The sequence below is a fragment of the Trematomus bernacchii genome, unplaced genomic scaffold (assembly GCF_902827165.1).
Source record: "Trematomus bernacchii unplaced genomic scaffold, fTreBer1.1, whole genome shotgun sequence".
Taxonomy (NCBI): Eukaryota; Metazoa; Chordata; class Actinopteri; order Perciformes; family Nototheniidae; genus Trematomus; species Trematomus bernacchii.
In genome coordinates, this window is record NW_022987797.1 from 2,198,073 (window position 1) to 2,225,011 (window position 26,939).

Below are 26,939 nucleotides of genomic sequence, written 5' to 3' on the forward strand. Positions count from 1 at the left end.
TACAGAGATGCTGTATGCGAAACCAATGTGAGTTTGGAAAATTGCACAGTATAAATCTATTTTAGTAGACCTCAACAATGGAATTATGATCAGTGGAAATGGCCATGACATGGGCCCTTTAACATCCTTACTTCCTCCCTAATCTCTTTTTTATTTCTCCCTTCCTCCTGCTATCCTCTCCTGATCGACTCTTTGACCTCTATCACCTCTCCCTCCCGCTAGTCTTCCCTGCCTCCCTCATTCCCTCCCGCTGAGCTTGGATATAGAGGAAACAAGCTTGTTGCCCTGGTAACAATGCAAATCAGCCCCAACAGGCCAATTACCAAAGAGCACCAATTAAAGCTGGACTTGTTCCGTTTAATGGGTTTCATCCTATCTGCCGTTCGGATCCCGCACACACAGCAAGACCCCTTTTAACAAGTTAACAACTGCAGTAGTTAGTCAAAAGGGACGGAGATGGATGCTGTGTGTGTGTGTGTGTGTGTGTGTGTGTGTGTGTGTGCGTGCGTGCGTGCGTGCGTGCGTGCGTCTGCTTCATTGGACGCACATGCATTTTTTTCTGTTGTTTGTGTATGTGTGTTTCATGGTCCTCTTATCTAGCTTTCTCAAATTCTCAAATTATTAATAAAGTGTTTCTTTATATAGGATTGTTTTTACCTATAACAATGATGTGTTAGTTTGTCACTTCCCTGTGTGCTACAGAAGCGTATTATGCAGCAATCGGCAGAAGAACTCCGAAGATTTTAGTTTTGTGTTTATCGTTTCCTGTTTTATTTTGAAATGAATTGTTGTCCTTGTGTCTTGTCCTGTCTTCCTTCCTGTGTTTTGCCTCCAGTGCCTGATCGTTATTATGTTCACCTGCTGCCCCTGTGTTTCACCCCCCCCCTCCCCAGCTGTGTCTTGTCTTGTGATTAGTGTTGTGTGTATTTAGTCTTGTCTTCCCTAGTGTTCTCTGTCGGCTCGTCGTCCCCTTCTCTGTTTTTCTTTTCACCACCTTTTTTGTGAATTGAAGCTCACTTTTTGTTAAGACCGGCAGAGATATGCCATCTCATTTTTAACTGCAGCTGGGTTCAACTTCCTGCAACCCTGACAATCGCTTTCACACTGCATATATATATATATAATCCTAGCAGCTAGCGAGCTTTTCTTTTTGTCATTGCTATTCTTACTTTATTTAAGTCAACACTTGTTCAATTTGACCCTGCACATATGTTTATTCAAACTAACAATGTTGAAAAAGTGCAGCCAATATTGGTTAGTAGAAGACCAAGTTTTTGATAGTTTTTTTTTCGATTCTGCGTGTGCTCTGTGTTATGTATAACCATCCTGGTGGTATTATTATTTAGCGCACAGGAAGTGGGGGTCTGAAGGGGCTTCTCAGCAGTGTTTCGGGAGGCCTTTCTGGGACTTGAACTGGCATCTTTAAACTCTAAAAGATGTCTTGGTACCATGACATACATCTACACACATTCTTTCCAACACACTCACACACAGCCCCATACACCCTCATCCCTGGTGTAACACATCCTGCCTGCTCACAGCTCTTTCAAGTGTTGATTACTACCGCTACACTGCTGCGAGAGCGAAAATGTTGTTCATACTTTTGTGCACGTTTTGTGTCTTTTAAAGTACACGCATTCACATATTTCACGGTTTTGTCATAAATAAGATTTCACAACAACACTACATTTTTTAACCGTGAAAACATTTGTTTGTGTGTGTCCAAATGGTCATGCAACTGCCTTCATTCAAGTGCATGTGTGTCTTTGTGCTACATGTTTATAACCTGCTTCGTGTTTTGAAAGTCTGACGCTGGTTATTAAGCAGTTCTCACTTCAGCACTCAGACAGAGAGACTTCACACCCCTCTACTCCCTTCTGCTCCTCCATGACAAACGCATAACACAAGCTCAGAATAGAGGCATGTTACTAGGAAGACTCAATTTTTTGTGTTTTTTTGTCATAAATAATGAGATAATTCAAATAATGAAACGGCATTTAAAGGGTTAAAATCCAGAAAATGATTGAATGTTTGGTAGATTTGAGTACGTTAGAAGTTGTTTAAGTGATTCATGAGAAAAAAAAAGGAGAAAAAGATATTGATGTAGGATGATTTAATAGCAGTTGTTTGGGGCGTGTACATTTTTGCCACGAAGGTGTCCAGAGGTAGTATCTGATACTGCGTAAACAATAATAATGCAGTCAAATCAATTTTGTTGCTAATCTTTGACATATCCAAGACTCTAATAACCACCAAAGTTCCATCTGCCTACTAATTATTATATTGAAAAAAATGCATATTTTGTGTTTTTTTGTCATAAATAATGAGATAATTCAAATAATGAAACAGGCATTTAAAGGGTTAAAATCCTGAAAATGATTGAATGTTTGGTAGTTTTGAGTACGTTAGAAGTTGTTTAAGTGATTCATGAAAACAAAACAAAAGTAGAAAGAAATATTGATGTATAATGATTTAACAGCAGTTGTTTGGGGCGTGTACATTTTTGCCACGAAGGTGGCGAAAGGTTGAAAATTCGAGGAGGGCACAAGGGTTAAGGCAGTCAATCTAATGGGGCATTGCCATTACAGGTTTCGATTTATTTGTAGCTTTCCTCTCTTCGACTATACGTATCCTTAGAAAGAAAGAAACATTTAGTTAGAACAAGTTTCTTTCTCTTTTCTTTGAGAGTATGAAACAGGACATATTATGCTCATTCTCAGGTTCATATTTGTACTTTTTGCCTCTACAGTGACATTAGTCATTAATGTTCAAGGAAGTCTTGATTTTTCTCATACTGCCTGTTCTGCAGCACCTCATTTACATGTACAAACACCTATATAACACACATCAACAAAGGGGAAAACCCAAAAAAGCACAATAGGGCATGAAGTAAAGTTTCCTTTAGATGTTTTATTAAAACTGAGTTACTACTTGCTAAATTAATCAAATATACTTGTGATTCTATATAAGCGCAATCTTTGGCAGCTCAATTGTAGGTGGGATCATGCTAGAAAACAGCCGGCAGGGAGCATACAGACACATAAGATAGAGGCCATTATTTGGAGGTTGGATTGCCATGCTCGAGGGGATCTCAACAGGAGATATTAAAGGACAGGAGAGAGTGTTTCATCACGCTGCTGTGCTATGCTGTATTTTGATGGTGATTTAGAGATGATCTTGTATTCGCAGCCTGTCCAGCAACTCATTGCTCTCATTGATCTGATGTGTGTCTCAATCGAGGCACACATCTACATGTTCAAACATGGCAGAGCCTTCACACACTCTAGCAGAACAAGGACACACACATCCTCAAAGAATTTTGAGCATAAAAAGGACTGCACACTCTCCTCAGGGAAAACATATCGACCGTCCTGATTCACAATGTTTGAATCATAAGAATCTGCTTTATCCTTACAATATTGTATTTCTTCTGATAGCTGTGTCTTTTTGAGCCCTCATTTAACAAGGACTCAACTCAAGATCATGTGCTCACTGCTCTCTTATGGCGCGTTTCCACTACACGGCCTCGCTCGGCCTCGCTCGGTATGGCTAGGCCTCGTTAGGACTGGCTCACTTTATGGCGCATTTCCATTACAGTTTAGGAACTGGGGTAGTAACTATAGTAACGCAGTGTAGGCGGAGCCGTGACGTCATCTTCAATGAGAACCCCAGAAAAACAACACAGCCGTTAGCTGTTAGCACTCAGAGCTCACAGCTCCTCATATCTGTTCAGAAACTAGACAAAAGTTAAACAAGTACAAACCACAGACTGCCTGTGTCATGGTGAATACAGTCGCTGCTTTATTTATGTCTGTATAGGCCGTTGTTGTGAGTGTGGACGGTCGGAGCATATACTGCGTTAGCTTAGCCAATCTCCATTTAGAAAACAAGCATTTTAAAAGGTGTTTCCCCTGCCGTCTGTCTGCAGACTTGACAAAGCATTAATTCATGGTTTTTACTAACCGGTATCAGTATGTTGTTACTTCGGCATCATTTTGAAACGTGTATTACAATTAAATCACGGTCAAATATGTCCATCTTGTTGTAGTTGTAGCCCCCTTGCCAGCGATTCTCTCTCTAGTTTAGCATACTCAGCCCGACTCAGCCTCGTTGTCTCTGGCCCTAGACCCACGATTTTATGAGGCCAGAAAAACTGTGAATTAGGACCCGCCGGCCGGTACTAGGCCAAGTGGAAACGCAACCAAAGACGGGCCGCTGACGTCACAGCCCTCTTAAACCGTGCTCCGCGCTGTAGTGGAAACGCGCCATAATAGTCACATAGATTTTTCTGTGTTATGTTCCGTATGTTAAACAGATAGGGTTGGCTGCATAATATAATATGATTCAATATCTATATATCTACAGTGGTTAAAAAGATTGTTGTAAGCAGATTAGTGGTAATGTATAAGACATGGGCCTTCCATAGGGGTACCATAAACCCTACAGGGCCATTTTATGCCTTTTGGGGTTTTCGCTTTCCTGTAGTGTGTTATATTGTTTAGTGTGCATGTAAATGGTCTGCAAAGGCCACACACATTCCCCCCCTTGGTGAAATTGCTACATTGGACTCTTTACTTATGTAACCTAATGACATCCCGATGTAACACTATAGCTTCTATTGGCTTGCGCTGCAACACATTGTACTTGACATCTCTAAGCTGTTGACCAATCACAACAGAGCAGGCCAGCTAACCAATCAGAGCAGACTGGGCTCTGGTATCAGACAGAGGAGGTGCTGCGGCACAGGCAGTATGAGAAAAAATAAAAACGTTAAAAGCACAACATTTAAATTTGAACCTGAAAATGAGCATCATTTCATAATGTATTAAACATGTGTGGGTGGAGTGGGGGCTTAAATGAAAGTGTTGCCTCTGAATGCATAATATACATTAACAGAAAAACTCAAATTTGAAAATGTTCGTCAATTGTATATGAAATATTAAAGCATGTTTTCTAGACAAATCCATTAATGAGAGTTTTGACTCTTTTAGATTTGTCTGTCTGCCTTCATTATGTATTTGAAGATGACACGATATGAACATATAAGAAGCTGTTCTTCTGCCTGTTCGTTTTTGGTAATAGAACATCGAAATCTGTTCTGACTGTTCATATTTTCATTTGTGTTTTTTTATTCTGCAATACCATGAGCAGGTTGAATCAAATACATGATGAATTAGCAATGTAATTAGGGATATAAGGGGTTTAATTCCAAAGGTAGTTCAGAAGGTCAAGAGCTTAACAAAGTGTGGATTTCTTTTTGCTGCAGTGTCGCTCTTTATGCTCTTTGGGACTATCAGTTAAGTGACCCTGAAATGTTTTATTTGGTTTCAGTGGAACGATGTGTCATATTGTCATTACAAACACTGACATTGGTATTTTAATTAATTAGGACATTCAGCGTGTCTGAGGGGAGGCTTTGGCTCAGTGGGGTAGTGCGCTGAACTTTGAATCAGGGGATAGCAAGTTCAAGTCCCACTGCAGTCAGCATGTCGTTGTGTCCCTGGGCAAGACACTTCACCCCAAAGTGCTCCTGTGGAGATTGTCCACAGTATTGAATGTATGTAAGTCGCTTTGGATAAAAGCGTCTAACAAGTGACAAGTGACATGTAATGTAATGTGTCTAGATATTCAAATCCAGATTCAATTGATTTATTCAGAGTGCATTAAAACGTTTGTATTGAACTGGGCCATTAAGCACAAAAAAAGATGTACACTGTCTGTAAAAGTCTCATTCTGGATTTAACTTGAGAACAACTGTTTTCAAAGTTGTTTGTTAAGCTGAATACAGCATAGAAACCGCCCAACAATAACCATGTCATGTGTTTCAATCAATGAGGGTGCTACAAAATGGCACGTGCTTCAGCTAATAAAAAGGGAAAACTCCAAGAAAAAGGATTGCAGCATTGCAACAAAGCCATTTCAACACCGGCAATGTGACTGAAAGCTGGTAGAGTGACAAGATATCAGAGCTAATTCAAAAGAGGGATTCATGAGAAAATGTAAGGCACTCTGTGGGTGGTTGTCAGGCTTCATCAGAATGAAAGAGTTTGGAAAACATGTTAAGTGGCCTTAAAAGAGAGGAATGGGAAAGTGGAAAAGGACTGAAAACAGCGACATGACAAGAAATAGGTGTACATGGAAACTCAAATAGACAACATCCATTCATTGAAGTATTACGTAGCATGCTAACAAAAGGGGAAAAATCTAAGATGTTTTCAGAAAACACAGACCAAGGCACTTAAGGCCCTGACACACCAAGCCGATTTCGGCCATCGATAGATGTCTGGCCGTCGATGAGCGTCCTGTCGCCCTACTCAGATTGGTGTGTCCCGCACCGTCGTGTCTTTTCGGCCGTGCCGACAACCTCCGCTGCCGATTCAACAAGGTGAATCGGCAGCGGAGGTTGTCGGCAAAATAAATCACTCTGATTGGCTGTTCAGCTTGCCTGAATGGGAGTGGAGCAGTACAGTACTTAAGTAAATGTACTTTGTTACTGTCCACAATCTGCCTAGAATGTTTTAATGTTGTAGCTGTTCAAGATGGTCATTTTAAATGTTTTTAAAATATACTGTTAGGCTAGTTAAACCAATAATAATGCTAGGGCTGCAACTGACAGTTATGTAGGCACATTTTAATTTTTTCTTAACGCTGTGTGATTAAAAGAATAAACACAAATAGCAGGATAGGCACACATATTTGCTATATCTTGCCCCACTGAAAAGGCACTGCACCGATACTGTTAAAATATTGGCATAGTTCATCCCTGTGCTGCTTGGCTCGAGCTGTAGCATGTAGCTATTTGTTGTTTGTTTATATCACGCGATCTGTTCTTCTTCTCTCGGTTATCACGCAGTCTGTCTTCCGGTTGCCTCTTTTGAATGACGAATACACACTACCGCCGCCTGCTGGTAAGGAGAGTTATTGCGACTCACGCATGCGCAGTTCGTACGTGCTACTTGGCCGTCGGCTGAAGTCTTTGCGGTGTGTTCCAGTGCGACTGTTTGGCCAAGAGACAGGAGACGTGAGGTGACACAACAGTCGGGTCCGTCGGGACGTGTTCTTTGGTGTCAGCTTGGTGTGTCAGGGCCTTTAGGTGTCTGATCTGAGTAGACTCTTAATAATTGCTGTTGCATTAGATTAAATTAAGCTTTTACGAACTAAAACCTTTTTTTTTCTCTTTCAGGTGGGTTTTCAGTCTGCAACGGGTTAGACTTTTAGCAGTCCTGATATCTTTTAGGTTGGGGCTGACAAATTATCGTAACTATGAGACCTAATTACAAAACAGACAGAGGGGAAACAACATTTGCAGATTACATCAATTATTTTGCCAAATAAAAACGTAACTTAAATGAAAATAGACACAATAGGAATCTGACTATACTACTGCTTATGTCACTATGTTTCCGATGGCTGACATTGGACACATTACAGTGTTTGAGCCAGGAACACAGATGTGTGACGGCCGTCTGTGTTCCCTGTGCCTCTCTTTCCCCTGCAGTAGTTCTGCACACACGTGCTGCATTGCTGTAACGGGGTTCAGATCGAGGTGCACGTGAAAAAGCAAGTGGTGAAAACCTCCAGTGCCAGCAGCAGCAGCAGAGAGAGGCCTCTGGTGTGGGGACTGCTGGTGTTTCTGCCTCTCAGCTTAGATATATTTGTATTGATTGTACGTCTTCTTGTAATAAATCATGGGTTTTATTCGTTTAGAATTGTCTTGATTTTGTTTATTTGGGTGAGTGGTGGAATGTTGCCACCTGAGGATAGGGCGTAAACCCACTCCCCTGATAAAGGCCAGATCACAGGAGATGGGGGTTTCCAGATGTGGGACATACAACTGTATTTCCAGGCATTTGTCTGTGGTTACCAGCAGATATGAATATCATTAAATCTGTGTCATCATAAGAGGGTTGCCACGAGCCACATGAGAGGAAAGACTCAAAATATCAACCTCTAATGCAGGGATCAAGATATAAGGAGGACAAGTGTAGCTGTGTTCCAGAGGTCGGTTGCAAAGACTCCACAGCAGTGTGGTTATGGTGATTTCAGACTGCCCTAGGCAATACAGGAGGAGTAATACAGCTCATGAATGGGGCAAAAAGCAGAGAAAATGATAGGAGAGTAGCTGGAGGATCAGATGGGCTGCGATTTGGCCGTTTCTGAGTATCGTCTGGTGACATCTGCTCCGACTAAAGGCTACAGTTACCTAGTCAACAGGTAGCTGGAAAAGCAACACACAAATGTGACAGGTTGTTTACTTTTGGACAAAATGTGTTTATTTAAACAAATCCAGACTGTTATTTAATATTCTTGTAGGGTTAGGGTTCTGAACTGTTTGATTTTGGTAGAAAGGATGCACTCTCTTAACTGTACATCCAAACTGCTTGGCTCGGCAGAATGGCGAAGCAGCGGTGTCAGCCAAATCAGGATATACCCAGCAGGTAAATTAAAAATCTATCTTTATGGAGCAACACATTAGCCAACACTCACATTAACATCCTTCACATAAAGATCTACTTTATAAGAAACGGACGAGACGTGGAGAGGAAAGAAGGAGCAGGGATGTAGTATATAACCCTGAGGTGAATAAAGTCTTCATAGAGTGCTGCATATTAGCCAACATTCACATTAGCATCCGCCGTGTATAAAGACGACATGAGGAAACCAAATGTTAGGGGAGGAAAAGGCAGGGAAGATACTCAAATAAGATGAATGTACAGCGGGTACATTAAAAGTCCATCTTTATAGGGTAACATATTAGCCAACACTTACATTATCATCCGTCACGTAGAAATATGAATTTAGGAGGAAGAGAGGGACGGTGGAAGGAGAATAAGTGGGAAGATGAGATTATAGGAACAGCGCAGTTGCACTTTGAGCAGGTTATGCTTAAGATAAAAGCGTATATATATAGAGACGAGGATAAGAGCCAGCATTCACATTTAATGTTAAAGGGAAATAGAGTTTAAGGTAGTATTTCCAACGTAGGACAGCAGACAGGATTTTAGAGAAAGATTAAAGGGGCCCTATTATGCTTTTGGGGGTTTCCTTGTACTGTAGTGTGTTATATGTTTTTGTGCATGTGATTGGTAACCAAATGATAAAATCCCTGTGTTTGTCTCTCAGTCACCCCCCCCCCCCCCTGCCTGAAACGCCTCCATTGGACTCCTTTGTTTACTTCCATAACATAATGACATCATTATGTTACACTCACATTTATATTGGCTAACACATTGTACGTGATAGGCCAAGGGGCGGGACATCTCTAAGAGGTTGACCAATCTCTGGGTTCTGGTTTCAGACAGAGGGTGAAAAGAGAACACAGGCAGTATGAGAAAAATAAAGAGCTTTTTCAACTTTATGAAATCCATCATTATCAAGGCTGTGTCCTCGCTGCACATCAAGCTAAATGGAGGGTTCATTTTAGCTCGCCTCCTCGATCTACTCTTCAAAATGTGCCACGCTAGACGAGGCACATGGCTAAAATCGTTGCCAGATTCCCCCGGAGCCACCGCTGAGCCGGTTATGGGGGAAATGGCCTGAATCCTATTTTGAGCGACGGACGCCTGGCAGCAGCTTTAACGACAGCTACAACAACAGAAAAACAATGGAGATGGGCGCTGGTGCAGGACGTGAGAGAAGAAGCACATTTTGTGTGATTTTCACATAATTGAGAAGTGACAGCAGAACTACTGGGGTATTATTTAAGTCAGAACCTTCCATATACTGAACTATATATAACTGTTTATCGTCCCTCGTACATGTTCACCTTGTTTAGTTATACAACAGCGATTGAGCTAATTGTTGGAAAGCTGCTCTGATGCGCCCTGGTGACCCAAACGTTTACTTAGTTTGCTGTTGTTCCGATTCTGGCTGGAGAGAATAAATGGTTACATATCCTTTCAAATGAGCCACATCAGTACATATATAAATAAATATATAGTTAGCATTTTTTAATACAGGTGGAACATCTTCACCTGGTGTTTTTAAAAGAAGCTAGCAAGCCGAAAAAGTGTGGGCACCGCTGTTCCAGAATGTTATTCCGACACTATAAATCTTCTGTCAAATCTTAATATGGTACAACATTTCTGAAATACTTTAAGTTGTCTAACGTTAAACTATCATTTGGCTCATTGTAATCATTTGACTGGCAATACAAGAGATTGGTTGTGTCACCAGTTATGGCCAAACAACTGACAACCATCCGGTCTAAATTGGTGGTGCATATCTACATTTTAACACATTTTTCAACTGCTCGTTTTATCAGAAAAAAATATATATAAATAAATAAAAATACTTATATATATATATATATATATATATATATAAAATATTGTGTGTCAGCATGTATTTAAATGTTGTACAGTGTACAAAATGTACAAATAATAATTGAAAAATCATGTTAGTCCTTTAAAGGTGGGGTAGGTAAGTTTGAGAAACCGGCTCGAGATACACTTTTTGTTATATTCCATGGAATGCTCTTAACATCCCGATAGCAATGAATATCTGAAGTGCTTTGACAAAAAATACATAAAAGAATTTCATCTGTGGAAGCCGTAGTACTGTAAAAAGCACGACCAATCATTTTAGCCGGCCCGGCTAAAATAACTGGATGGCCTACCTGCCTGTCAGCCTTCCATCTGTGCACAAACTTATCTCGTGCCCTCATTGGTCATGTGCGCGTTCGTGTGTGTTGGAGGAGGGGCTCTGTAAGGAAGTGGCAGATTTTTTCCGGCTGTGTATTTTCAAATTTTAGCGATCTCGAGCTGGTTTCTCCAAAATTACCTACCCCACCTTTAATTCAAATAAATGATTGTACTAGTGATAAATTGGCCTGAAATAAATAATGAAATAGTCTGAACAATTATTAACAATAATAACACTGAGATATCACACTGAATCTGACTTCAAAATGAATTGCAAATGCTACAAGTAACAACTAAAGTGATTGTTAGGCGTGAGCTCAGCTGTAGAGGCTAACATGAACAGAGAGGTGAAGGTGTCAGGACAAACAAACACACACACACACACACATACACACACAACACCCTAACACTGCAAATAGTAGCCAGCAGGCATTTTAACATCTGTCATACCTGCCTGCTCCAATCCCATCACACACACACACACACACACACACACACACACACACACACACACACACACACACACACACACACACACACACACACACACACACACACACACACACACACACACACACACACACACACACACACACACACACACACACACACACACACACACACACACCAACAGCACTGGGTGTGAGTGGTTGTGACAGCTCACCACAGTGCCAATAGCCCAGAAACACATGTTCCTTGCTACTACGCTTTACGCCACACACATAAAACCTTTATGGAGCCACGACTGTGCACACGCACACACACACACACACACACACACACACACACACACATACACACACACACACACACACACATACACACACACACACACACACACACACACACACACACACACACACACACACACACACACACACACACATCTCTGTCCCACTAACCATTTCTCATCTTCCTCCTGCATATTTTTCTTTTTTTCCCAGATTTCTTTTTGTATTCCTTCTTCACACATTCTCCACAAATATCTATTGTTAGTCAACATAGTCTTGCTCTTCATTTGATTATGTATTACATCAAATGTCTTCCTCCCTTTGTCATAATCCCTGCATCACTACTTTCTTTGCAAAGACATTGCTGACAAAAGCTTTTTTTTTGTTTCTTTGAATGAATAAAAGGTGACAGAAAGAAAAAGGTAAAATAAAAGACAGAAGACGGGAATAAAGACAAGAGAGAACTGTTGGTGGAAGGGGGAGAGAAAAGCTGAATGTAACAAAGAGGATAATTCGTTTCCAAAGGTGGAATATAAAAGGAAAAAATAGAATGAGAAAACAAAAGATGAATGGTCGTACACCGTCGTACATGATAGTAAAGAGGGGAATAAGACCAAGTGGAAGTGAGCTACAGTAGGAGCAAAGCAGAAGGAGTGGAGAAAAGGAGAAATATACATAAAAGGAGAATTCGTAAAAGAAACAAGAAAATCCAAAAGAATAAAGGGACACAGAGTGAAGTGGTAATAAGGCTACAGAGGGTTGATGGTGGCCTCCTGCTGTGTTAACAAGTCCAAACACACACAAACAAACACACAGTTACCACTATCTCTGTCACCTTCCACACGCACACTTTCCACTCACACACCTTCAGCAGAGATCTGATTATCAGATGAACCACTCGTCGTCTCCTTACACCCCCATCGGCCATGATTGCCCCCTCCTAACCTCCCCCATCTTTTCCGCCTCCTCTTTAAACCCTGCTCTCTACATATCCTTCAACTGCAGAGCGGCTTCTTAACATCCCAATGATCATCATATTTGATTTGATCTATTGTTTTCCCGAATAAATAATAGTTTGATCATTTTTTTTCTCGTGTTCTACGGCTCATCTGCCTTTTAGCTTCTCTGTCGGTTAGGGTTAGCGAGATAATGATTACCTATAAATAAAAGTCACGCATCATAATTAACACATTTTAGAATTGGTTTTAAAATTGTCATGCTTTTCTGGTTATTACCCGTCCCCTTGTGTGTTATGAAGCTTTTTCTGCATGTAAACGGTCTGCAGAGTCACAAACCCTCAAAGTACACCCTGTAGCGAGTAAAACTCTAACACAGAAAATACCTGTCTATGCTGCCCCAGAACGCCTCGTTGGAGATTTCTCTTTTTCTTCCTGGGTACAGTGATGTGACCATACCCAAATGGACCCATTGATCCAAATGGACCAATCCGTGGAGCTCCTCACACACACACACTCTCTCTGCGGCAAAACTGTGGCGCGCTTACACTGTAGGTGCGCCGCGTTTGGGGGTGCGGGTGCGGGTGCTAGTGGAGCCTCGCAGATGGGGGTGCTGCAGCCCCCTCAGCACCCCCCCCCCCTTCCCGCGTCCATTCGCGATGTCTCGCTGTCTAGCAAACCCCACGCAGCAAGCAGGAAATTAACCCAGCTCACACTGTCCGCTCCTCACAGCAGCGAGCCGCGCAACGTCCCGCCAACACGGCACCCAGACCCCACGCAGCATTCTCATCTGTTTGTCATTACTGGTGTCATTTTCTGGTGCGTGGCGAGGTGACGTGACGTGCCTTTGTGAAGTGCAACAACATTAACATTAACCTTTCAGTTGGTCGCTTGTTAGCAGACCCTTCATGTTCATGGCAGAGCGAACAGGTACAGCCAGGGCTGTCAATATTTACAGCGTTGCTGCCCGTAGTGATAGCCCTATAGTTTAAATCTACTACCCACAAATAAACATATGGACATGGGTTACTATTTAAAAAAAATTGTAAATGTATTTAGGAACCTTTCAATGTGATTTTAAGTGGGGGTGGACCTCAAATCCTCTAGGGGGGTCCATGCTCCCCGGTAAGATCTTTTTTTAAATGTTGGAGTTAAATGCATCAATCTGGTGCACTTTGAGGGGAAAATAAAGAGACTAGATCTATGGGAACACCCATATGAAACAGAACTGTATACATTTCAATAATCATAAAATCACAAGAACATGGCCATAACCAATAACATACCATATCCAATATAAAAAAACACTGAAACTTGTTTATTTTTGGTTCATTTATAGTTGTGAGTGTGTCTGTGCTCCTGAACCAGCCTCTCCTGTCTCTCTCCCCCCTCTCCTCTCTTCTCATCTTTGAGGCAGCAGCAAAGACTAGTTTTAGCTCTCAACAAGTTTTTAAAGTGTATCTTACCTTTTTTCACCTAGTTAACCTTTTTTTTTGTTGTATTCATGCATATTTTACTAATCACTACCCCCTCAAATGGAAATATGAGTTTACATAAATGGTGACCAAACCGTTTGAGACCCACTGAGAACTTAGACTAAGTTAACTATCTAAACACTCAGAGAGTCCTTTACCTCACCTGAGCTGAGGTTATCCCGAGCTTGAATGACACGCAGAGACCAATCAAGGGCTTTGATTTATGATCTGTATGACAGTGGCCATGTCGGCAGGCCACATCATGTAGACAGCCAGTCACCCTGTGTGAGGCAGACCCACATTTGCGCAGCGTTGCATTCACAATACATTACAAAAAAATCAAAAAACCCTCAGGCCAGCAGGCCACTTAACAGGCCAGGCCACCGGGAAACCCCCCGGTCCTCTTGATGGCCACTGTGTGGGAAACCCTGAGTAGACATCGGCATACACAAGACTTCACAAGGAGAACATTTATCAAAAATAAAGAAACTCCACATTGTCACTCAAGACAACTCTACTTTTTCTCTAAATCAAATCACTCCAACCATACTTCAACCATTCTAAACTTTGAGCTTAGTCTCCGTTTACTACAATCACCCACTGACAACATTGTATTTGAGGAGTTAAGAGGCTATTCAGTTCATTATATGAGTGTAAACAATGGCCCATAATTCTGGCCCCTAATACAGCTATCCTCAACAACATAATTATGACAAAAAAGAAGAGAAGTGAAGCTTGAAGGGGGAAATATCAGAAGAGGAGTCACCTACCTGCACATTTGGTCCTTGTGACCAGCGGCGGCCCCGGGGGGCCCGTTCCTCCCTCCCCAGGTCTGGACAGCAGGACTTTGATCTCGTACTCCACGTCGGGGTCCAGATGCCACAGTTTGTAGGTAGGGGAGTCTACCATGTGGGTCTCCGCCCAGTTTCCTGAGGTGGTTCGGTACTCCACCTCCTTCAGGATGATGGGCCCGTCGCCGATGATGCTGTTGGCGTTGGGTTTGATCCAAAGGTAAGTGGCCCCGACAGCGAGGAGCTCAGGTGGAGCGATGGGGGTGGGAGGAGCTGTGATAGAGGAACAGAGGTGGTAAGTTAAGTGTTGATTGAGTCGGTTTGATTTGATAAATTCTCACTTTTTAACACTGTCTGGGGGTTTGGATGGAAGTGGTCCACAGATAATAAATGAAATGTTCTGTTTGGTAATACTACATTTAAAAGCTCACCGGGAGTAATCTGAATTCAAATGTTTGCCAAAAAACATTGACACAAACAATCACAAATTGGCAAAACACAAGATGACATGGTAGAAAATGACCTCTAAAAAGAGTGGCATTATATGGAATAAAAAATATGCTGTGCATGTCATATGTTTGTTTTTGGTTCTTAGGTGTGACAGTTAACCTAGTGATTTGAAATTGTTTAAGGGGTCCTTATCCTTATCTTTTCCCCTTTTAAAAAAATAGATATTATCATTGTTATTAATTATTATTATTGACTTTTTATATTGTCATCTCATGATACTGTCATATCCTTTATTTGGATCTCTTGCCTGTAGAAAATAAAAATAAACAGAGATGTGAAAAGTGAAGTGTCTATTCAGATTATTCTTTGTTTTATAATAAAAAAATCTGATAATTGAATTCTATTGAAAAAAGTGTTCCCTGCTGATTCATGCAGACCAACCAATCAGAAAACAAACACAGTGTCTTAACTGTAACTCTTCCCCGGTCCGAGCTTAGTGCTTTTATATCAGAATAAATAACTGGACCCATCTTCCTTAAAAACGTAATCAAAGTCCAATCAGTTGTGCCTAAGCATCCAATACTCAGATAGTAAACAAAGTGAGTAGCCGCCCCTGGGAAATAGAATGTAATTTAAAAGAAATAACAAACACAATTTGAAATGCATCATTTCATTATGTGGAGTTTATGTATCAGGATTTTTGCAGACCTCAATTGATTTACCCATAAATATAATAAAAGAGAGTAGGAGTCTAATATTTCCAAGCTGATTGGGTTTTTTTACTTTTTTTTTTACTTCTCACACTCAATAGCAATCGCAGTCCAGCTTATGATGGCTGTATCAATATCCACTTTTACACCAGTTAGAGAGTTAAAAAAAAAAATGTGTTGTGGTACTTCCATAGATGCTTGGAATATGTTGTAACTGTTACTGTGAAGGAGTCAGTATGATTCAGAAATCCAAGTGTATTCTATCCTCACAGCTACATACTGTGTATTAGTCACTAACAGAGTTGGGTGCGTAATAATATGACTTTTGTCGGTAACGGAGTAATGTAACGCGTTACTTTTATAATTCAGTAATCACACTACAGTTAGCCTACTAACATAAAGAATGACTGATTCTCCCTTTGACAGACAAGAGGGATTTCGGCCGCAGGTTTATATTTACGTAACATTTGCGCGACTTGCACGTCCACATGCAGTGCATAAACATGGCTGAGTGAGTCAACAGCGATAACTTTCGAGGGGTGGAGGTATGCCCATTATTTTGAGTTTGTCCGAAGAAAGGCTAGTGGAGCCTCGCAGCGGCGAAAACTGTGGCGTGCTTACACTGTACTGTAGGTGCACCGCATTTGCGCTTCAGATGAGGCTCCCTCCGCAAAATGAAGCCTGTAGGGAGGGGCGGCCCTGCGAGTAAGTAACGAGTAAAGTAATGCGTTACTTTATGTAGAGAGTAACGAAGTAAAGTAATATATATATTTTTTTTTTAAAGTAATAAGTAATATGTAATATATTACTTTTTTTTTGTAACAACCCCATCTCTGGTCACTAAATGGTTACAATGTGATGTAAATGTAATATTAGAGTAGACACAGTTCAACTTCCTCACTGAAAACAAGTGCCATTTAAAGCTGCATTTTGCAGAGACGTCTCTACCTGTAGCACTAATCCATCACATTGTTGACACGTTGCTGACAGCTACTTTGCCACCAGACTTTCACATTAAGCGACTTGAAACTAATGGCCTCTGTCAAGGCTAAAAGCATGCAATGTTTTATTACTCCCTCCTGCTTTCAAAACCAAACTCCAGAAAGCGACTTCTTTTCAAAATGAGGTATGCAACATCCAAATGAATAGTGAGACCTACTTGAAATGATAGACACGATGGTACAAATACAGAAAGCTTGGTAGAGCGTACTGAAACAACTCAGACAAACTATAAATGGTGTCAGAGTTCAATCATTTGTCGAGTGTTATATCCACTTAACCCCAAATCCGTACATTCATACTGTCTTCTATCTGTGTATTCGTGTGTATGAAAGGGTGCATGTCAAGGTAGCGGTAGAATTGAAATGTGTTTTGTTGACAATTAAGTTGTTTGACAAAGATGATCTGTTCATTCTTAAGATTGACTGAAGAACGCACTGCTTGGTTTCCACTGAGTCAAGTCAAACTACAAGGTACACCTAGGCGCTATAGGCTCCTTTTTAAAACTCTATCCTTTCTCTACAGCACTGAGAGGCAGACTAACAAATGAATCCAAGACAGAGCAAACTCATTCTGAATCCACATCCTTTCAAACTGTGCACTTTAGCATTTATATCCTATGCATACTTAAAGGTGGGGTAGGTCGTTTTGGAGAAACCAGCTCGAGTGCCGAATATTCGCTGCTGATTACTACCGAATATCCGGAGCCCGAAAAATGGTATTCGGGACAGCCCTAGCTCTTTTGCATCAATGAAGTTTAAATTGTTGTCATAGCCTTGCTGTAAATGATAAGATTTCAGAGGGATCAAGATAGGTCTTACTGAGCACCTAGACATGCACGCTACAAAATACAAATTGAACTAGGAAACCATGGATCTATAAAGTATCCTGCTTAGAAAAAATCGAAGTTTCTGACCATATAATCACAATGTCCCGAGGTCAAATCTGGCTGGGAACCTACGTTGCATATCATCTTCCTCCCCTCATTTATTTTCACCCCGATTTTAAAGTTTAAAAAAAAAAGGCAATCATGCACAAATGTCCAATATTTCATGACCATGGTAAGACAGTTAACAGTTATTTATCCTGCTGTGTAATTATCTTATTCTTTGTCTTGTCTACTTGCAGTGTTTCACTGTTTCAAATGGACAACCATGAATCTTGAAATGTGAAAGATGATTGACAGCAAACGTATCACTCACAGTCTGCTGCTAAAATGTGCATATCCATGTAGTTCCATGTCAAATGAATGCATGCACGATGGACCATGCCTCGGTACCCAGCATGTTGCAAATCAACTTCTCCCCTCAATGCAGTAAGCTTTTCAAACAACTGCAAAAGATTGAAGATTGAAATTTGGGGTCTCTTAGTATTAATCTTTTATTTTTCTCTGTGGCAGGTGCTTTTTCAGTTGACAGCTAAGATATTCTCGCTAAGAATAATGGCCCCTTTCCACGGCTGTCTGAGAGCAAAGTCCTGATCTCACTCTGTGCAAGTTTATTTACTTTCCTAAAGGCGCTATTAGAATATGTATGGTGGCTGCGGGACCGATGAATCAACTGTCAGTCACCGCACACTCATCCATCTCAACTACATGGAGGCCATAAATGTGTGTGTGCCTGAGAGGCTGTCTGTGCATTCATGAGTGCTGCAGGGGGAGAGACAATACACATCTCTATGTATAAAGAGTGCAGTGTGCACATAGCATGTGTGCAGTTATGTTCCATATCTTTCGAACATACTGTAAACACAACTTCCTACAACAGCGGCCTGTTTTTTACAGCTCGATTTTCCATTAACATCATTAATATTCAACAACTTCTCCTGATGTTACTCCACAGGAAGACAGAGAAGATCGTTCAATCACTCCTTCCCTCCGTCTGTTTCCTCCCCCCCGCCCTCCATCCCTCCCTCTGCCAGCTCGTTTACAGTGCAGAGTTACACAGGCCACCCAGCGACACACAACCTGGCACACACACAATCACATAGGGAGGAGCACACACACACACTCAGGCACACACATTTGTTCATTTAAAATAGACTTATTGTACCCATTGTTTCCCAGCGTAAAGTGAGGCCTGTGCTTCACTACTGATACATACATATTCATGCTTTTCCACATACACACATCTAAAACTGGACACACACATACACAGACATTTCTCAATGTGTAGGGACTGTCTGTGTATTTTGCACATTTCTGCAGAATGCATATTTTTTCAAATCTGCAGTTCTTATATTCTAAATTCTTATAAACTGTACATATTATATTTTCTTTACAATTATGTTATTTCAACTTTGACATTTATTTGGGGCATTTTTTTGTTCCAAAGGTTTTCTTATGATAGTGATATATGTTCACATTATTTTAAACGTAGTTAACCCTAACCCTTTACGTAAGCACCGATACACACCCAAAGCAATTTCCATATGTTTAAACCATAGACTGTATATATAAATGGACGTAGGGTCCGTGACGTCACCCATAGGATTCTGCAGAGTTGCCGAGAAGCCCTTAGTAGGCGGAGTCGGCCACTAACGGCTCGACAGTGACGTCTGAGTCTAACTCCCGCCTGCTCCAGCCTGCTCCAAATAAGGGCAAAGAGGCGGAGCCGAGGCGGGACCTTCTGCCTCCAGCTGGGAAGTAACAGAGCTAGCTCAAGCTAAGAAGCTAAGCTAACATGCTTCCCCATCAGCACACTGCCGTCACATTTTACGTTTCTAAGGTAAGCGGACATGAAACTATTCAGCAAAACTATAAATAATAATCTAAGTTATTGAGTTTTTAGCATAATACTTCAGAATCTTAAAATCCCTTAACGTTTGTATGCAATGTGCTAAATGCAACACTGGAATCAAGCAAATATTAATATGTTTGCATGACATTAGTTATTTATATTTTGCTATCACTTAATTATACGTTTAATACATTTAAGTTAAGCTAAGGTGCATGTGATGGTAGCTAGTTAGTGCTCTTACCTGTGAGGCCTCCTCCAAACAGCATTATAACCAGACTGTATCATTAAAACTATAAGTACCAGTTCTAGATCCTTGACTTTAGACAAACAATACAAAAGACAAAATGTATTTAAAGACCAATCTTTATTTGAAGGTGCCTCTTAACCTGGGATATTAGTTATACAGTAATAGTATTGACAATCTAAAAAAACTGAGCAACTCAACAGTCAACTTTATATTTCTTATTGTCTAAAGCATTTATTATTTTCATTTTCCCCTCTCATATTCAGTGTGGACGGATTGACACAGCGTGGTGTCCAGAGAGCTGCAGAGACTTCAGGGAGAAACCTCCGTGTGATGGACGTCCTGTCTGTTGGTTTGGAGAGGACTGAGGGTCTTTCCTCTGCGAGGAGGACCAGGCCTGATGGAGGAGCCCATGCATAGCTGATACCACCTGATCAGGCCTTGTCTGTCACTTTATTTGACTAAATGTGTTTACTTATACATTTAATAGGTTTACACCTTCTGTCCATATGTGCTTTTTTATTTAAAACATGTTTGATTAACTTTTGGTTCAGATTTCAATAAATTGAATTTGTATTTGCACTCCTTTTGTCCATTATTCTTACTGAAAATGTTAGATTACACATTCACATCCGACTGAAGATTGGCCCCATTTATTTGCGTTGCAAACTCTGCGGTACAAGGTACATGTTGTGAAGCTCATAAAGTGAGGCAAATAGAATTAATCAGCTGATGGAGTGTAGATGTGGAAATAGGTGCATTCGATCAGCTGACTTCACAATAAAAGTAGTTTCTTAGTGAATGTCCTGTACTGGTCTTAACATCTCATAACATCAGCTTTTAATTTTCCTCTTGGATGTTCTTCTTGACCCTCAGAGAAGGAGAACATGTTGAGTCGTGTCTTTCAGGCATGTCCTTTCCTAACAAAAATTACAGGAAACATAAAACATATTATTGCAGAACAAGTGTGTTATTTATGAAAGAGGTGTGTTTGTGTTTAGGGGCTGTAGATATAATTATTTTGTAATTGTAATGTTTTATTTTATTTCAACAGTGAGCTACAAAGACAATCAGATTATGAATGAACAGTATGAAATTCATCAACATTGAAATATATTTTATTATCAAAATAATATTGAACTGTTATCAAAACTTAGTGCAACTGTAGAAGCTTGCTCTGTTCTCTCACTGAAATCATAACTTTTACCACGTTTTTTACAGACAATATTGAGAGATAAATAGTAGCAGTTCTCACTAATAGCTTTGCCTTCAATACCTTAAATTAGAAAGCTGACTTGCTTGTTAACATCTAAATGTAACCCTTTGCATGGAAAAAACCCTCAACTTCACTGATGTGTAGGTGATCTAGTATTTAGTATTGTTTAATGGAATGTATATCAGTGTATTAAAGTCAATACTTCATTTATTTAAACCAATATCTTTCTTGATTCTTTGTACAGTATGAAAAAAGAGTATTTGTACCTGTGCTGAAGTTCACTGCTGTGAGGAGTCCAGTTCTGTCTCTCACTCTCTGGTCCAGCCTGTCTGCATCACCTGGAAACTTTAAACAAACAGATATATATGTAAAGAACCATGTGTACAAACAATATAACTTATTCTCTTCTGTTGAACATGTTGGATTGTGTATTGTCCGAGTCAGGGTTCTTTTTATTTTACTGTAACTTTGGAAGTTGTGTTACCAATGCTGTTGTGTTACTGTTTATTTGATACCAATTTGGTAATGCAATTAATAAAAACAACAACGTTTGGGTTCGTTCTTCAGATGACTGTGACGTTAACGTGTAAACTCAATAATGAACTCCAGCTCAACCAACCATATTGTAATATCTAAGTAATCATCTTGAAAATATGACATTAATAATTGTAATATACACACATCTTATTGTGAGGTTGATTTCACATACACTACTTCGACGTTAGCTTGTCTACATACTTGAGCATAGCTACCACTCGCTTACACGCAAACCCAAGCCTTAACATTCATTACGTATCATAAACACATAAATAAAGTACTCGAATTTCACTTACCGCAAATGGCATTCATGCACCGTCTGTTTTAACCACAGAGCGAGTCACAATAGTCCGATATATAAGCATGAAGAACAAACAAACACGGCCGGGATCAAGTTGTGTTCCCTGGATGAACTGACCAGGCAGAGTCCCTGTAGCTTCACGGACGGAGCAGCTAGCAGAGAGACAAAAAGCTAACAGCAGCAGTCACCTGACAGAGCTGTCACTCAATGTGACCACGCCCTAATTTATGCAAAAACTTTAAGACCTAATATAAATAGAAGGGTCGCGTTAGAAAACAATTCACTCACAGATTCATAATCACGAAGGTGGAATCTAACTATATACATAATAAAATGTATTGGAGCCAGGGCTAGAAACGTTTTTTTTCTGCTGTGAAAATGGGCATTTTAACATTGGGGTCTATGGAAATTGCTCCTTTCTGCAGTCATCGCCTATCGGCCAATATATGAACTGCAGTTTGTGGCACTTCCGTATTGGCGTCCCGGCTCTTCCCCAGAGTTTGCCGCTTGGTTTAAACCCATCTTGGAATAAACCTGATCATGATTTTTAACACACAAATACTGTATTTATTGTTCTACACACAGAACCAGAGACAAACACTCATATTCAAATGGAAACAGTTTACACTAGTGTATTGCTAATCAGTTACAGTTGGCCTTCATACAGTGATGCTAATGAAGTGTGAGAGGGGAGATGTAGGAAGACGGATGTTTGAGAGGAGAGCCTGGCATTATTCCCATGGCGTCAAATATGGACAATTTATCATCGCCCTCTGCATCTCAAACCAGTGCACAGGGCACCTTTGGGCATCTTTATGAGAAGCACCGGTGCTTTTAAGTCACAAGAAAAGGCTGATCATGTTGCTGATTATGTCAGTTTTGTAGTACATAAACATAGTAAAAATAACCATTAACTTGCATTGCACAAACTTTAATTAAACCTTAAAAAAAGTTAGGATTGAACCAGAAGAGAGGAGATGTCTCGTGAAATGTTAAAGGGGGATACTGTAGGAGTACAGCACTGCAACTGTGGGCAAATAAAGGCCTTTGTGTGTACAATTGTGTGATCTGCATGTGTGTGTGTGTGTGTGTGTGTGTGTGTGTGTGTGTGTGTGTGTGTGTGTGTGTGTGTGTGTGTGTGTGTGTGTGTGTGTGTGTGTGTGTGTGTGTGTGCAGTCGTGGCTCCATAAAGGTTTTATCTTAGGTATCCTGGGGCCTTGTTGTAAGAAGAAGTGGCATGCACACTCCAAAGTGACCCGTGTTAGTACACCCTGAGGGTAGACACGTATAGGATCTGCTTTTTTAGGGCACTGTTTTATAATATGCAAAGATCAAGTAAAACACACACACACATATAATACAGAGTTTTAAGTGTGGTAACAAAATGTAAGAAAAAGGGGTGTGTGAGAATATTTAGGAATGCTTGTGTTGTAGGTGATATAAGTAGTATATAATATAGATTGTTGGTATCACCTTTACTCTGTTGGCAGCGTATGACATGCCTTATAGTGTGTGTGTTTTAAGTGTGTATTTCTGTTTGCGACAAACCCAAAAGTGATATTTAATCTCTCAGAGCTCTTTTCAGAGAGAAGATAGAGAGAGTGTATTTATCTGTTTGAGGGTGTGTGTGTGTGTGTGTGTGTGTGTGTGTGTGTGTGTGTGTGTGTGTGTGTGTGTGTGTGTGTGTGTGTGTGTGTGTGTGTGTGTGTGTGTGTGTGTGTGTGTGTGTGTGTGCGAAGGAGAAGTGATGAAGAGACAGATAGAGGAGGAATCGGCCCACCAGAGAGAAGAGGAAGATATCAACCAGGTGGCGGAAAAGATGGAAAAATCAGTTGCACCGAAAATGACAATCGCTTCACAAGAAATATGTTTTCCTCCCGTTTCAACGGTGGGATGGAGAGTAATGATCGTAAGGACGATAAGAGAAAGACAAATTAGATATTTTTCTGATTCCCCTTCCTTTGTTTTTCTCTCCCTCTGTGTCTTTTCCATGGTCCAGACAAAGTCACGCCTCTCTTGTGTCTATATGCAGTTTGAAAGTATACATTTTTCATGAATATTTCAATTTTATTTCTGTTGGTTTCTTTTAATCGTGGTACAGGAGTCTATTTCAATATATTCCAACTGGACAGAATCAATTTAATAAGCATGTTCGTTTGAACGATGTCTAAAGTTGGAAACGGTCTCTCCTAATCTATATGTATCTGTTAATGAATTCTCTCATTCTTCTAATAATCTTTCCGTGTGTTGCTGTTTTATCAGTCATACATTCCAGGTTCATTTCGTGGCTCCTTGAACTTTACAGTTTATCTAACAGAGAACTGATAAGCCCCACACACACACACACACACACACACACACACACACACACACACACACATGCACACACTGCTCTGATATGATCACCCCCGCTCATCAAGTGTTGATGATAACCACATGCTGTGTGTTTGAGTGGAACACATTCATATTGGAAATCATTCATTGCAAACTGTTGATAGAAATTATTTACAACCAAGTCCCAAAAGGTCATGATACAATATTTCCAGAATGATATAGCCAATAAGTCATTTAATAGCTTCACAAAATACCATAATAATGTACATTTTAGAATTATTTTGGGTTGGTGTCATTTCTCAAATTTTAGAGACATATGGTTCAAAGATATTACATCTTTTAAAAAACGCCAGGCAGATGTTTCTTGGCTTCAGAGATGTCAGATTCTGGAGCAGCACTATCCAAGATGTGGGATCATGGCTCTTGTCATGTGGACATAAACCAGTCATAACACTTCTTAGACTATTGTAAAAGTACGTAATGATGCTAAATCATCAATTTCAGAATTCTGAATGAAGAGATCATGAAAGCTGTATTGTGCTTTGGGATAATTAGAATTGTTTCTATGCATCCATCATTTGCATTCATTAACAGGCCTAACACCCTCATTTGATCAAACCAAACGAAATATTTGGTGGAAAATGTTTCTATGTGTTTATATCCTCCGCCTCACATACTTGTGTCCTGAAGCTGGCTCTGCATGCTGCAAATGTAATATGACGGTGTTCCTGCCTGGGCCTCATGAATCTCTCCACCTGGGGGGGGGCTCTGACTCACCTGTCCTCTCAGTAAACAACGACCTGCTGACTCGCCCTCGCATCGCCTCACTGTCTGCAGGCTGTGGTGAATATCTGAGGTGGAACAGTTCCAACTTTTTACTAAATCCAATGAAACAAATATTTGATCCGTTTAACATTGCTGATGTGTGACAGCTCATCTCTGTCAGTTGTTGTCTGTCATCAGGTGCGTTGCTTTAGCAGATGTTTAAAGAGCAACTTGCAGGTTTTTTTTTTTTACTACAGTTATGCTTAACCTTGCCTGAAAATTGCAATTAAAAAAGTTAATGCAGGATTTCATATGTTTTACGAGACATAAGGACAGGAATTCAGAAGGAAAGGAGCCGTTTTGAGCTCTGCTACTAAAAACTGTTTTTTTTAACGTCATACGTCAAACGCGTCATATTATAACATCGCCACAATTGTTCTGCTATGTATCGGTAGCCTACTTATTTTATTTTATTAACGTGTGAATGACAAGCAATAAGAATAACAAAAAATAGCTAATTATCTTGCAGATTGTCTCGTTTGATTATGAATGTAACATTTATATAGTGGAACTCCACTGTTTTATCAAAACCAAAGTGCCACGCAGTAACTTGGTATGCATGTATTTCAGCAGGAAATGTGCAACGTAGATGACATTTACCAACACAGACTATATAGAAATATTTGTAAAAGTTGTTCATGCGTTATTAAGTGAATATGGCATTAAAACACCTATGCTTTTTGACTGTCACATTTTTACATTTCAGCATTGCATCACTAATTTAAGTTCTATGTTTTGCTTGTTAAGCAGTCGGTAACCCTACACACCTAACATGTATTTTTGGATAAAGGTTTCCTTTAGGTTAGCTTCTTAGCCTGAGCTAGCTCTGGAACTTTCAGCTCGGTGGCAGCAGGTCCCGCCTCGGCTCCGCCTCTTTGCCCTTATTTGGATCAGGCGGGAGTTAGACTCTGACGTCACTGTCGAGCCGTTAGTGGCCGACTCCGCCTACTAAGGGCTTCTCGGCAACTCTGCAGAATCCTATGGGTGACGTCACAGACACTACGTCCATTTATATATACAGTCTATGGTCAAAACTAGCATTGTGAACCATGTTTATTCATACGTTAGACCGGCCGCTCTCCCTGATGTGACGTCACATGCGGGTGGTCTTTTTTTATGCGGAAGTAAAAATGTCTTACAAAACGACGCCAGATGTCACTTTAGTGTATATTTCTGTAAATGTTGTTTTGAAAATCTAGTGTATACATCATTTTCCTACACATTTATTCACTGGGGTCTCTGACCTGCAAGTTGCTCTTTAATGGCGCGTTTCCACTGCAGCGCGGAGCTCGCTTTAAGCGTGCCGAGCCGTGCGGGGCCCGTTTTTGGTTGCGTTTCCACTTGGCCTAGTACCGGCTAGCGGGTCCTACTTCACAGTTTTTCTGGCCCCATAAAATCGTGGTTCTAGGGCCAGGAACAACCAGGCTGAGTCGGGCTGAGTATGCTAAACTAGAGAGAGAATCGCTGGCAAGGGGGCTACAACTACAACAAGATGGACATATTTGACCGTGATTTAATTGTAATACACGTTTCAAAATGATGCCGAAGTAACAACATACTGATACCGGTTAGTAAAAACCATGAATTAATGCTTTGTCAAGTCTGCAGACAGACGGCAGGCGAAAAACCTTTTAAAATGCGTGTTTTCTAAATGGAGATTGGCTAAGCTAACGCAGTATATGCTCCGACCGTCCACACTCACAACAACGGCCTATACAGACATAAATAAAGCAGCGACTGTATTCACCATGACACAGGCAGTCTGTGGTTTGTACTTGTTTAACTTTTGTCTAGTTTCTGAACAGATATGAGGAGCTGTGAGCTCTGAGTGCTAACAGCTAACGGCTGTGTTGTTTTTCTGGGGTTCTCATTGAAGATGACGTCACGGCTCCGCCTACACTGCGTTACTATAGTTACTACCCCAGTTCCTAAACTGTAATGGAAATGCACCATAAAGTGAGCCAGTCCTAACGAGGCCTAGCCATACCG

At 40.6% G+C, this 26,939-nt stretch overlaps 1 protein-coding gene across 1 annotated transcript in view; it reads right to left on the reverse strand.

Annotated features, from left to right (window-relative positions):
- Positions 1–26,939, reverse strand: part of ptprt (protein tyrosine phosphatase receptor type T) — a 350,127-nt gene that overhangs the window by 224,226 nt on the left and 98,962 nt on the right. Inside the window, exon 8 of the mRNA XM_034149943.1 lies at positions 14,576–14,869. Coding sequence (XP_034005834.1) covers positions 14,576–14,869 — 294 coding nt within the window. The remainder of the gene's footprint in view (positions 1–14,575; positions 14,870–26,939) is intronic.